This window comes from Gymnodraco acuticeps, unplaced genomic scaffold (genome assembly GCF_902827175.1).
Source record: "Gymnodraco acuticeps unplaced genomic scaffold, fGymAcu1.1, whole genome shotgun sequence".
Lineage (NCBI taxonomy): Eukaryota > Metazoa > Chordata > Actinopteri > Perciformes > Bathydraconidae > Gymnodraco > Gymnodraco acuticeps.
This window is the reverse complement of record NW_022989894.1, coordinates 603,954-617,596: the sequence shown is the minus strand read 5'-3', so window position 1 is coordinate 617,596 and position 13,643 is coordinate 603,954. Positions and strand designations below refer to the sequence as shown.

At 42.8% G+C, this 13,643-nt stretch overlaps 1 protein-coding gene across 4 annotated transcripts in view; it reads left to right on the top strand.

Moving 5' to 3' along the window:
- Positions 1-11,736, top strand: part of sema4d (sema domain, immunoglobulin domain (Ig), transmembrane domain (TM) and short cytoplasmic domain, (semaphorin) 4D) — a 35,579-nt gene extending 23,843 nt beyond the window's left edge. For all 4 annotated transcript variants that reach the window (XM_034204671.1, XM_034204689.1, XM_034204680.1 and 1 more), the window contains 14 exons: positions 1,461-1,594; positions 3,259-3,404; positions 3,496-3,558; positions 3,687-3,785; positions 3,870-3,963; positions 4,112-4,228; positions 5,177-5,328; positions 6,210-6,385; positions 6,507-6,663; positions 6,814-7,036; positions 7,360-7,472; positions 8,215-8,387; positions 8,546-8,592; positions 8,798-11,736. In XM_034204671.1, the coding sequence (XP_034060562.1) occupies positions 1,461-1,594; positions 3,259-3,404; positions 3,496-3,558; positions 3,687-3,785; positions 3,870-3,963; positions 4,112-4,228; positions 5,177-5,328; positions 6,210-6,385; positions 6,507-6,663; positions 6,814-7,036; positions 7,360-7,472; positions 8,215-8,387; positions 8,546-8,592; positions 8,798-9,807 (2,704 nt within the window). In that variant the 3' untranslated portion in view covers positions 9,808-11,736. The remainder of the gene's footprint in view (positions 1-1,460; positions 1,595-3,258; positions 3,405-3,495; positions 3,559-3,686; positions 3,786-3,869; positions 3,964-4,111; positions 4,229-5,176; positions 5,329-6,209; positions 6,386-6,506; positions 6,664-6,813; positions 7,037-7,359; positions 7,473-8,214; positions 8,388-8,545; positions 8,593-8,797) is intronic.
- Positions 11,737-13,643: the final 1,907 nt, after the last annotated feature.

Below are 13,643 nucleotides of genomic sequence, written 5' to 3'. Positions count from 1 at the left end.
CCTAAAGTAAATATGCCAGGAGAGAGCTGTTAAAAGGCAGAAGGATCACAATGCTCCACAAAGTAGATAAATGAAAAACGACACCTTCATCTGATAAAAGCTGGTAGCTACCAGGAATGCTGTCATCCTCATCGACATTGTCGTCATCACCATCCGAGGCAAACGGATACACCTATCACTGCGTCTCTACAATAGTGCAGTGCAAAATAATACTTCTTTTTAAAAAGGGGGATTTTCTTAAGCCTGAGGTGTTAAGTTGTTGCACATGCCAACAGTCAGCTGAAGTGTCATACAGTGATCACGCACCACATTAACTGAGTTTAAAAACACGCGCTCATTTGAATGAGTATAGTTTTTGTTAAGCGCTGGTGTTTTTCTGCTAATATAAGTCATGTTAGTTCAGGACCACGTCATGTGCTGCTGCCCCTCCCCCCCCGGTCCCCCCCCCCCCCCTCTGCCCCCGGTCTGATTCTTCATTCGGAAGGAACTTCACATCCATCTGTTTTCCTGCTTTGTTATTTAACACCTCTGAAATGGTTCCAAGTTCCTAAAGCAACCAGTGGTTTATTAAAGAGCCTTGAGGTGAACACTGGATTGAAAGAAGGAAAAGTTTAAATGTCAAACTTGATTCTGAACACTAGAGATTTTACTTCCATTTTTGATTGCGGTGTGTTACACAATGCGACGGCTGATCATGAACATGAAGAAGCACATTATTAGCATTAGTTCCTGATAATGACATGGCTTCTGTACCTGACTTCTGCACACACTATCTGCTTAAAAAACCCTTACAAATAAAGTTCAATAAACACGCACATAGTTTTCCTGTTTGTTCACAACAGCATACCTAAATCTAAAGATTATTTTGATTATCACCTAATCTACAGATTATTTTTTACGATTAATTCATTAATCCTTTAGTCTATTTAACGTCAAATCACTTCTTGAAATCTTCCATCAATTCTTCAATCCAAAACCTAAAGATACTTAACTGTCATAAAAGATATATTTCAACTGTTGCTTTATTTAATTGAAAAGTCACTAAAGCAATTCATTTTCTTTAAAATTGAACAATGAACTTATTTTTGCAGCTCTACTAAACATCAACGTCATTTTGTTTTTTTATTATTATCATTATGGTTATTTTACCCATCTTCACATTCATTTGATACATTCTTTTATTGTGAGAACTTTTTTCAATTGTTCAGTTTCTGTCCAACATATCTTCTTTCATTGATTATATTCAAATGCGTGTGACGTGCTTTACTAACGATACCAAATAAGATGAATCAGTCCTGCCATCTTTCAGTTTGAGGGAAGTGGATTTGATGCCGCCCCTTTTTGTAGCGTCTGTGCTGTATGATAAGATCAGCCTGTGAGGAACTGGTTCATTTCTACATCCTTATCTATTTATGTGGCCGAGTTTTTACTGTATTGCTATTATTATTTTTGTGTTGCAGAGGAAACTTCACAGTTCCGAAGTTATCAGAGTCTAACATGGGATTCGGTGTGCTGGGAGTGTTTCTGGGGCTTCTCCTCGAGGTCTCCACACATGGACCCAACGCTGTGCCTCGAACCTCCTGGAGACACCAAGGTAAGCCTTAAAAACATTTAAATATACACGTTATATTGATAAGAAGTGTAACAGTTCTGAATGATTAAACAGATGAAGTGCTACATGATGGAAACAGAATATTTGCAGTTTTGATAACTTGGATTAGATTCAACTTTCTTGTCATTGCACAGAGTACAAGTATTAAGACAAAACAATTCCGTTTTCATTCATTATGTTTAAGTGCCAACCGTGTTGCTGATAAAAGCACAATTTAAGTATACCAAAAATAATAGAGAAAAAACATAAATATCATCAGTTTTGGCTCTGGTATCTTTTAAATGGCGGTTTGTTTTATGTTGCTTCTCTAATCAATACATTATTTGTATTAACTTCTCAATATATATATCATGAATGTATTTGTTATTCATAAAGGTTTTTCTGTCTTTTTACAGTTAAATGCATCTTTACAAATGCAAACCACTTCTGGTAAATGTTCTTTTGAAACCCCTCTGATCATTCAAATTGAAACTTAGCTTGAGTCACCGAGAGTCTACAGGCACTACATTTGGGAAGCAATACTTGTCATTCTGAGATTATATTTGATTATTTACACACTACTTAAACAAGAAACAGGAGATGTTAAGTTAATTTGCTCCACTAGCACTGCATGGAGAGCCTTCAGACTGTTAAGACATATCTGTGAGAACTCTTTCAACTAAAAGGTCACACCGAATATTTAGAGGACACCTGATCTATTAAATGTATCTTAGACAAACCTCAGTCTCACCACAAGTCTCAAGTTGGAGCATTTCGGCGTCGGGGAGGAAGTTCTGTTTGCATACTGTCGTTTACATAAATAGCCCCAGAGACTGAGAACCAGTACAGCTCATCCTTTTAATAAAGTTTCTCCGCTCACCGTGGCACAGTCACTGTTTCAGTCAGTCAGTCAGTCGGGGGGGGGGGGTTTCATCATCCTGGTGTTAATGTCCAGGCACCTGCAACCCGAAGCCACTTGCACCTGGCACGACCGAAGAGAGCCAGACACAAGCGCTCCGCTGGGCTTGTCATCAATCACAACACTGAGTCTAAAGAGAGATACATGTGTCTCACTGAGAGAGGCAGGAACACGTTTACAACATCTAGTTTTAAGGACTCAGGATCCACAGTAATCAAAACTGGATTTATCTCCAGACTACATAAGTCACCTTTGTTTACATTGTTTTACTCCTAATGCACTTAAAGGGATAGTTACCCCCAAATATGTCTGCTTTCTCTCCAACGTAATAGATCGAGATGGAGCTTGGCTTGCACAAAGCAGCACAAAAACCATTGGAAATAAAAGACAATCCATAGATTTGGTTGTGAGCAGTTTAATAGACAAACTAATTTCTTTCGACCAAACTAACCCTGCAAATGGTATCACCACGCAGAAAGAAGCCTAATTCTCCATATGGACTCCTAGGTTATCGGGCGTGAGATGAAAACATTAGTGTTAACATTAGTCCTTCGAAGCAGAATTGTAACTTTATCTATCTAGTTAAATAGACTGAGAAGATGCACGCTTCCTTATGATACATTTAATGGTTGTAGTTATGTAGAAAGCAAACCATTCCTACATGTAACAAAACTATTTGTGGATTATCTTCAGTAAATGGGTCAATGATATAAATGTTAAAGTAATGCAATGTAATGTTTGTGCTCAGATTTAGATCTGATGGAGTTTTCTGAGCCGGGGATCTTCAACTACTCCACGCTGTTGCTGAGCGAGAAAAGAGACGCGCTGTATGTGGGAGCACGGGAAGCCATCTTTGAGCTCAGCAAGAAGAATGTGACGATTAAAAATAACAAGGTAACAAAATATGGATGGTATATGTGACAAAAGAAGGAACACAAATTGTAACATTTGTAATTGTTATTTGCTTTTCACTTCACACTTCAAGGTCGAGTGGACAGTTGCAGAAAACCCCATGGTGATGTGCACTTTAAAAGGAAAATCAAAAGAGGTTAGTTAAAATATCTTCATGTTATTTTATTATGGAGTCAGAACAGTATAGTCAAGTGTTATAAATTCACAGTTTACAATCAAACATCTGTGTTTTAATTTGATTTCCCCCTTATCTTTGCCTTTCAGAAGGATTGTCTAAACTACATTCGAGTGCTGCAAGTCGTAGACGATGAGCGGCTGTATGTCTGCGGCACGCACGCCTTTCAACCTCAGTGTGACTACTTGGTAGGTTACCGCTCATCGACATAAATAAACATGTGTTTGTCTCACAAATCTACAGCGACCTTTAACTGTATCTGAAACTTTCAGAACCTCGCTGACTTCTCGTTGGACCGTCAACCTGAAGACGGCCGGGGGAAGTGTTCCTTTGACCCGTCACAAAGCTTTACTACCGTCATGGTTGGTGAGTTGGAGCCACTTTTATGTCATTTCACTAAGAGCTCTGATGGTGTAAAGCGCATTACAATCCCCAATAATCTCTTGTTTTCTGGAAGGCAAAATGGACTAGCTGAACACATTTTTTGTTTGTTTTTGTTCCCTGTTTTCATCAGATGGAGAGCTGTACTCAGGGACAGCTTATAACTTCTTAGGCAGCGAACCCATTATGTCCAGATACTCTCCATCCCAGTCCCTGCTGAGGACAGAGTACTCCACATCATGGCTCAATGGTGAGTTGGGACAATATATAAGAAGTAAATTATTATTACATGTTACTTGTTAGACGCTTTTATCCAAAGCGACTTACACACTCAATACTGTGGACAATCCCCAGTAAATGAATGTAATAAGAAAATAGTGTGTGGTAATTTAAGATATCCTAAACTCAAATGTACCTGATCATAATCTAATCCCTTTAGAGCGTTTCCCTGACATAAGAGTTTTAATATGTGTACAAATATTTGTTTGCTTTAATGCTGACGTTGACAAAATACGCAGATTTGCTCTGACGCTAACACATCTGTTATCTGTCCTTGCTTTTTCACATTGGCAATGAGCAGAGTATAAACATTTGAGAGCAGTTTATCATGTTCAGCCTGTGTTGATCGTCACTTTCACCTATTACAATGATAAAACCTCGTCTGCAGCAGCTCATGTCATATCAGCTGTCGCAATTAGTGTTCATTCTGTGAGTAACTTGATATCAAGCCAAAATTAAATAATTTAAATTGTTTATGCGGTAAAGATACTCCACTCTAACACTGTGCAAGTGGACTAACTGATACGTCTTCTCTTATCATCTTCTCACGTCACGTCAGTTTCAGGAGTTGAATTCTCGGTTCGTATCATCTATAATTTGAGCTTATAAACATAATATTTTGAACCTTTTGACCTCCAGTGCTTGGCTCTTTCTTTAAGAGCATCAGGACTAGAAACACAGGCTTTCATTTGAATGTGTCATACATAATTTAATCAACAAATCAGACACTCTACCCAATATAAAGGAATTACAGACAACCCGTAGTGTCTTCGTTTAGCCGTTTCTAAATGTGTTTTTTAATGTTTCTGTTGTTTTATGTTTAATAGCACCCCGAGGAGCAGGAATCAATCGGATCAATCTCTTCCTATATATTCCCTTTCACCAATACCCTTCTCTCAACTCTCTGTTTTCCTCTCAGAGCCAAGTTTTGTTTTTGCTGATGTGATCAGTGAAGGGAGTAACAGAGTGGATGGCGAGGACGATAAAATCTACTACTTCTTCACCGAGGTGTCAGTGGAGTACGAATTCTTTGGCAAGCTGCTCATTCCCAGGGTGGCCCGCGTCTGTAAGGTCAGTGCACGTCATCATGTACCATCTGCACATACCTCTTATCCCTCTCCTCCTGCTGTCTGTGTGTGCATGCTGTCTTTGTTTACATCCCTCTTTCACACTCACCTGAGCTCATATCATGGTGCAAATCATCAACAGTTAGTAAGTCATATTTATCGAGTCATGCACATACAAGTGCCCAGCCCACAGGATCTAAAAGACCCTAAAATACTCTTGCAGCAGTGACATTTATTTTGAATTTTTATCTTTTGTACATTCCCAAATGTAAAATCTACCGGCTTCTACTGCTGAACCCAAAAATACATTTCACAAAGAGATCATTTTGTATCAGCAAACCAGCAGGAACATTTTAAGATGGAAAAACAAATGAATACAAAACTATTCTGATCCCTCTGATGTTTTAGTGAGCAGCTGTTCAGGCATATTTAAGTCTGTTATTAGTGATGTTTAGAGGTTTCCATCCCAATTCACCACTGATGGCCAACGCTGTTGTGAATTCCCAGAAATGATCAGAAAGTAATAAACTTTGATTTCATTTGTATGTTCCCGTAAAAGCCAGAAGCATAATTCAAAACAGGACACAGCAGTTGTTATAATTATGTCACTTTGATGAACTGTCCACACACTCAAGGATGTCTGTTGCTTTCAAAGAGGGAGAACAAATACACTTTTAATGAAGATATTGTTTAAAAATGTAAAATGACTAAGCAAAAAAGCACTTTTTTACTTTGAGTAATAACTGAAGACACAATATTTTGAGACATGTTCCCCCCATTCCCAGTGGATATGACGCCCTTCTCTCACTCTTCTCATCCCTTTTCCCTCGTCCTTCTGCCTCTCTCCTCACCGCCTAATGTGCTGATAAACCCTCTCTTCCACAGGGTGACCTCGGGGGGCAGCGCACTTTGCAGAAAAAATGGACGTCCTTCCTGAAAGCCAAGCTGGTGTGCTCGATGCCTGAGCTCAACTTTGTTTTCAACGTAGTACATGATGTGTTCATCCTGAAGGGCGCCGACTGGAAGGACACCGTCATCTACGGGGTGTTCACCTCCCAGTGGTCAGTGATTTGAAGCAGTTGGAAAAAAGTTGATATTTGAACACAATGCAGGTCATAAATTCACTTCTTCTCTTTCCTCCCCCTCTTCTCTTCCGACTCAATCATCATCCTCGTGCCTCAGGGGTAACGTGGGCCTGTCAGCAGTGTGTGCTTACAACATGACAGCTGTGGAAGACGTCTTCTCCAAGGGCAAGTACATGCAGAAGGTCACAGTGGAGCAGTCCCACACCAAGTGGGTCCGGTACAACGGCATCACTCCCACTCCACGTCCTGGAGCAGTGAGTACCTTTTACAAAGCTTCAATAATAAAGATTGTACTTAGTTTTGTTTAATGCAGTCCAGGGCCAAGAATGCTTTTTATTTTGATGAAACAGATGTGAAATGGTTTATTCCACTTTTGTGTAAATCTCTCTGCCTTTCTCCTCCAGTGTATTAACAACCTGATGCGACAGCAGAACATCAGCAGCTCTCTCCACCTGCCGGACAAGACCCTTCAGTTTGTGAAGGACCACCCCCTGCTGGAGGACCCCGTCCTGCCCATCGGCAACGGGCCTCGCCTCATCACCAAAGACGTCAACTACACCCAAATCGTTGTGGAAAGGGTCCGCGCGCTCGATGGAAAGATTTACGACGTCATGTTCACTGGAACTGGTAGGAACATACAAGTAAATCATTTGAAATTGTTCAATGTTATCCTGATGTGGTTTATTAACCCCTAATGTCCATTTTTATTTTATGTGCTGATACAATGCATCAGCGTTATATTTGTTCTATTTTGTATTTATTGATTGTATACTAAAGCTCTTCCTCAATCACAACTATTCCATTCTAGTTCAGATTTTATTTAACAAAGTCGAGTAGGTAAAGTATTTGCCTTGACCTGCGGTGCCATTGAGTAGCAGTCCTTTGTTTCAAAGCTGCTAATATCTGACTTGTTCTTCAACTAAATGACATTGTTCCATTCTCGTCTCTAGATAAGGGAATCCTGCACAAGTCAGTTGTGTATGAAGGAGAGGTGCATATCGTGGAGGAGATCCAGCTCCTGAAGAACTCCGAGTCCATCAAGAACCTGCTGCTGTCCTCTGAGGTCAGTGTGCTCTGTAACGCTTACTCACTAAACAAAGAGAATTTGTGGCTCCAGAATTAGAAAATGTTTTAAGCACACATGCTATGTGTTGGTTTAATATCCTCAGATGCCAGTTATTAGGCCCACTAAGTTAAAACAAATTGAGTCTAATGCAACAGTTTTGCATTACATCATAACCAATGAAAGTTATAGTATTACGTTTTTTGAGACGGTTTGGTTTTATGAGAATACTTGAGGATGTAGCGTGTGGTGCAGACAGGTGGTTTCATTGTTACCCTCACTCAAAGTGTCAGTTTTTTGCAGGTTTATCGTTAATCTTCTGTGAGAAAACTCACAAGAGGAAGTTACAAAGTAGATGGCATCACTGTCAAATGCAAAACCATCAGTTCTCTAAACCAGATGAGACTGTGCGCTTCTCGTTGCTGCGGTGTGTTTGTGGTTGTCTGGAGTTTGCATCACACTTTTTTCAGACAGCAGTTCTGCAGAGTTTTTTTTTTGGGTGGCATAGGGGTATGACAAACTGTACAACAAAGGTCCAATCCAGGAATAAAACCAGTTATGTTTTCTGCTACTAATACTCCAATTATGCTTTTTATAAAAAGTTCAAGTGATTTGTAAACTTTTTGTGGTTAAATGTTAAAGTGGCCTTTTTTATGGACATTCCAAGTGATCTAGTGTGTGTCTTATGGTGTGCGCTCTTTCTTTGACATATTTACGTGAACAACCTTGTGCTTCTCCACAGACGCGGTCTCTGTACGCTGGCTCAGACTCCGGTGTGGTTCAGTCCCCCACAGCCTTCTGCGTCCGGTACCGGTCCTGCGCGGACTGCGTCCTGGCCCGGGACCCTTACTGTGCCTGGGACCCTCACACTGCTGCCTGTGTCAATATCCTCGATGCCCCCAGCCAACGGCCTAGGTAATCCTTTTCCTACATAGCGGTACTCCTCTCATGCATTATTACACCGCACACTCCATCTAGTTTGACTTGATTTACCGTCACAGTCTAGATAGTTCCTCATTTCAGTGTTGGCATGTTTTAGATGCCATGATTATAATGCTTGTTTGTTTTTTCAGGAGGCTAATCCAGAGCCTGAATGGTGACGCAGACAAGTGTCCTTCAGGTAGGGTTCAACATTCTCACATCACAAGCTTTATAACACAAACAGTCAGGGTAAAACAATCGGTTAATTATCATAATAGAATAACTTGAATGCGGTGTGCAATTGTTTTGTCACTATCCTATAAGCTAAAGCTAGGTTGTTTGATTGTCTTTAACTTCTCACTGGGCCTTAAAGTAATTATTTTCCCGCTCTTTTTGCCTTGTAGCATCAGGACTATCTGTGAAGGACTACCATCGTGTGAAGGTGAAACCAGGAAGCTCTGCTGAGCTGCCGTGCCTGGCACGCTCCAACCTGGCCCAGGTCATGTGGAAATCCAACGGCTCGGTGCTCACCGAGGCCTCGCGCTTCCACCTCATAGCCGAAAACGGTCTCCTTATTTACAGCGTGGCCCCCGAGGACCAAGGTCACTACGAGTGCTGGTCTGTGGAATGGGCCCCCGCTGCTGGGAAGAACTTCAGCCGCCTCCTGGTCGGATACGTCCTCTCTCTTATTCCCCCGCCCAGAGCCCCTCAGCAGGCCGGCCACGTGACCCCCCCCCTCAACAGCCAGGAGACATCTAGCACACAAGCAGCTGAAGGTAACGGTAAGACAGACAGAGCCCTACTAACGTCGGCCATTGCCCCTCCCAGCTTCACAGCCACTGCCCAATTCACCTCCCCTCCCCAAACTGACTCATCACTAACCCCGCCGCCCAGCAGCACCATCAGGTTTCAGCCGAAGCTCCCCCCCCTGAGCTCCAACACGCCGCGCAGCCAGGACAGCCGGGTCCCAGCGGCGGAGTATCTGCAGCACAACAACAGCACCGCCCTCCTCTTCCTCTTCCTCCTGTTTTTCCTCCTCTTCTTGGCTGCACTAGCGTACAACTGCTACATGCAGTACCTGCCGGCCTCCTGCCTGAAGCTGCGAGCCGCTCTGCTGGGCAGTCACAAGAGCACCCACCAGCCGGAGTACCGGGCCTGCGAGGCGGGTCTGATGGAAGCTACTACCAGCGACAAAATGAACATGACTGAGCAGCCGACACAGAACGGCAGCCAAACCACCCAGAACCTCAAGGCGCTGCGCGACACCGGGTACGAGACCGAGCCCGAGTGTGGCAACGGGCGGATCCCCTCCCACACTTGTGGGGGAGACAGCCCGTCCCAGGAGAAGCCCTTCGATGTGGACTGTGAATCTCAGCCCATCGAGTTTGCAGATGCAGATGAACCTTACTGCTAGCAAGAAGCCTCTGTCAGCATAAAGAATATTTGATAGGGATGTCCCTCTCTTTCTGGATCTTCCCACAAATCACACATGGTTTCCTCTATAAAGGTTTATTCAGTGTTTAGCATCACGTGAAGTTTAATCGTCACAAAGCTTAAGTCTACTTACCTGTCGAGGTTGATGTCTGATTTAGGGCTTATGATGATGATGATGATGAAGGTAAAAACTGTTCTCACAGAAGCTGCACCCGCTCTGCTTAGGTCTAGCGAGAAAAGCTATTTTGTTAAATTCCAAATTGGAAACATTGTTTACCAAATTGGTAAGTTACCTTGATGTTTTCCAAATTGGAGTCGTGTTTTTTTGTACAGCCTGGGTGAAAAACGTTCTCCAAACAACACGTAGGCGATTGGACTGTAAAGGCTTCAACATTACATTATTTCTCAGGGAAGATTTCCTCGGTACGTTACAGCCTTGCTTTGTTGTACACTGTTGCCATCTGCAGCACCCGGTATGTGGGCCTTAATCTCACCCAGTGAGGTGGCAATGTATGTCTGAAGGTCAGAGAAATAGAAAAAAACGACAACTGGCATGATATCGAAATGCTGGAATAAATCAAACCACTGTCTTGTGCAGACTCATCTTTAAGTGACAATGTTGAGTTTCTCTGAATTAAATGTGTCCTACCTGTGAAGTCCACATTCCTCCTGATGGTCCTGTGTATTAACCGCTACTCGTCATTTCCCCTCATGCGGTGTGTTATTAACATAAATATGTCCAGTATTATGGGATGTTTGACAATATCAATCATCAGGGTCTTTTTCTCAAACTGCCTGGAAACAATCTTTTCTTTACATTTATTTTGTATTATTATTTTAAATCAAGCCTTCAGTTTTAGAACATTTTCTGAACATGATTATTTAAGATGAGTCTCTTCTGTGGTAATACCATGTCTCGTTTGTAAGTAGTTAAGATCTTGCTCTTTTTGTTTAATTTATTGCAGCAGATTTGTTTCATTTTTTTTTTTTAGAGCCTAGCACCTCAGTTTTCTTCGTGTCTGATTTGCATGTCACCCCTTTATTAGATTTCCCATTTTCCTCAATACTCTCTTTTCCCATCACTCCCTCCCTCACAGCCTCCTCTCCTGTCGACTCTTCATCTTCCCTGTCCTCCTCTTCTTCCTCCTCTTCTTCCACCTCTTCCTCCACCAAGCCCCACAGTGTGGAGGCCCGGGAGGCAGAGGTGAGACTGTTGCCCCCCCTGCTGAAGGACCAGGCTTGGGGGGTGCACGCCCAGGAGGCCTTCCTGCTCTTCTGCCTGGCCCTGGGTGAGTGGTGTCGGTGACGATGGCTCGAATGCAACTCCGGAACTACAAATCTTTTCCTAGCACTGTTTTAACCCTCCCCCTTTTTCACTCATCCTCTCTGACTTTTTGCACGTTGCATGTTTCCATTTCCCAAACATAAGCTAACTGGAAGTGTGTGTTTCTGGATTTGTTTCAAACAAGCCTGTCCTTTGCTTCATGGCATCTGCCTTTTGGAGAACTGTTAGTCTCAATGTCAAGTGTCTGGTAAGATACCTTTTTTAATAAGTGAATTTATGAAAAGACAAGATCTGATGTTCAGCTGTCTATGTGATCTGGTTGTCTCAATTCTCACTTATAATGATAAATGAACATGGTACATTTTTGTGTAAAGTATGTAACGGCAGTCTGGCGCGAATGTTACATTTAGAAATGGAACCTTTTTGTCCAGGGTGTCAATTGTAGGATTACATCTCAATACCTTATCTGGATTTTTTTTTTTTTTGTGCCTGTAAACAAGTGTAAATATATTTGTATATATGGAACAAATACCATTTGAAGATGTACATAAATCTAGGGGACTTTTTGGGAGCATTGCTCTTGGTAGGGAGGCTAAATAAATGTTGTCAAATGTTTTCAACAAAGGATTTTGACTTTTTCTTTAAGCAAGGTGGATTCATTAGTGATGATACAGTTGTAAATGTTATGCACACTATGTGTATTCATACTCTGCATGATCAAGATGCAGTAAATAACAGCGCTTTGGTGAGAGATTGCATACATTTACACTGCATGTACATTCAGTTGCAGTTTTCAAACGTTTGAAACTAGAACGTCATAAAAAGATCTACCAAAGGCAAGTATTCCTAATACAGCACGTCCGTGTGGAGTGTGAGTGTGTCGACCATCTGGCGGGTCAACATGAAGTCCTATTCTCTCCCTCAGGTCCCAGTGATCTCCAAATTCACTGGCTAATTAATGGGCACATTTTGGACACCCCCATAATGGAGCACCGCCTGCCGCTGGGTCAGAAGGAGATTCTGGTGAGCAGCTGGCTCCGAGAGGGTGCTCTGATCAAGGACGCCCGCTACCACTGTGTCGCTGAGGCTAGCACGGGCAGCGACACGTCTGAGGTGGACCTCCGCCTCACTATTGGAGGTATATCCAGAAAATTATTTAGTGTTCTATTTAAAGATACAAATTTAAAAAAAGACTCTTTCCTGTCTTTACGACTTAAGAACAGGTGGTATACAGGGTTTTTCATTTGAAGCTAACTGCATAGCCTACTGTAGGTAACTGGTAGGGGTGATAAAGTTTTGCTGGGGAATTTTTGTTATTGTTTGTTGTCATACTGATTTTAGCCACATGAGGCTAAACTGGTCCCATGCCACATGTTCTTTATTGGTTCTCAAAGGTCCATACTGTATTTTGTGTGTAAATTGTTGTGAGAAATTAAAACTCACCTGGTAGAAAACACAGAAGAGAAAACTATAGGTTACGTAACCCCAGTTCTCAGAGTAACATGAAGTGAGATGTCTCACTATGGGATGCGCCTCATCGCGGAGCAAACAGAAGCATCAATCTCATTACGCCAATCCTGATTGGCTGGTGATCTTGACGTCAACGTCAGGGAATCACCCCCTATAAGTAGCTTGCGCCACGACGCATGCATCATTCAAAATAAGCACCTCTTCTCGCTTCACCATAGCAAGGAGGGCCGTCTGGTGAGACATCTCACTTCATGTTACTCTGAGAACTGGGGTTACGTAAGTAACCTATAGTTCTCATTCATAACACTCCGTTCGATGTCTCACTATGGGAAATTGTAGCTCCCGTATTGCCAGACGAGCTTATCTCGAAAATCACCAACCAACCAGAACCTTAACAGGTAGAGTCCCGACTCAACAAGGTGCCCAGCACTGCTCGGGCCACGCTTGGAGCGGAGACGTCTAGCCTGTAAAAGCGGACAAAAGTGAGCGGCGAGGACCAGCTCGCCGCTGCACAGATGTCTTGGATGGAAAGACCCTTGAACAAAGCCCAGGATGTAGCCAGGCCCCGAGTCGAGTGAGCCCGCAGACCCGAAGGTGCTTGCAAACTCTGACTCGTATAGGCCAAAGCAATTGCCTCCACAATCCAGTGGGAGAGCCGTTGCTTAGTAACAGGCTTGCCCTTGTGAGGGTTAGCCCAGGACACAAAGAGTTGGTCATTAAGACGAAGCTCCTTTGATCTGTCCATATATGTGCGTAAAGCACGGACTGGACACAACAGATCCTGCTGCTGTTCCCCGGAGGAAACCAGCGGCGGAGGAAATGCCTCAATGTCAATTGGGGTACACAAACCAACCACCTTTGGTGTAAAGGCAGGGTCGGGCTTCAACAACACTCTCGTTTGCCCTGGGGCGAACTGGGTGCAAGAAGGATGTACAGACAGCGCATGAATATCACTGACCCGCTTGGCGGATGCCAGGGCCAGTAACAGCACTGTCTTGAGTGACCGATGTTTCATGTCAGCTCCTTCCAGGGGTTCAAATGGGGTCATTCTGAGCCCATTT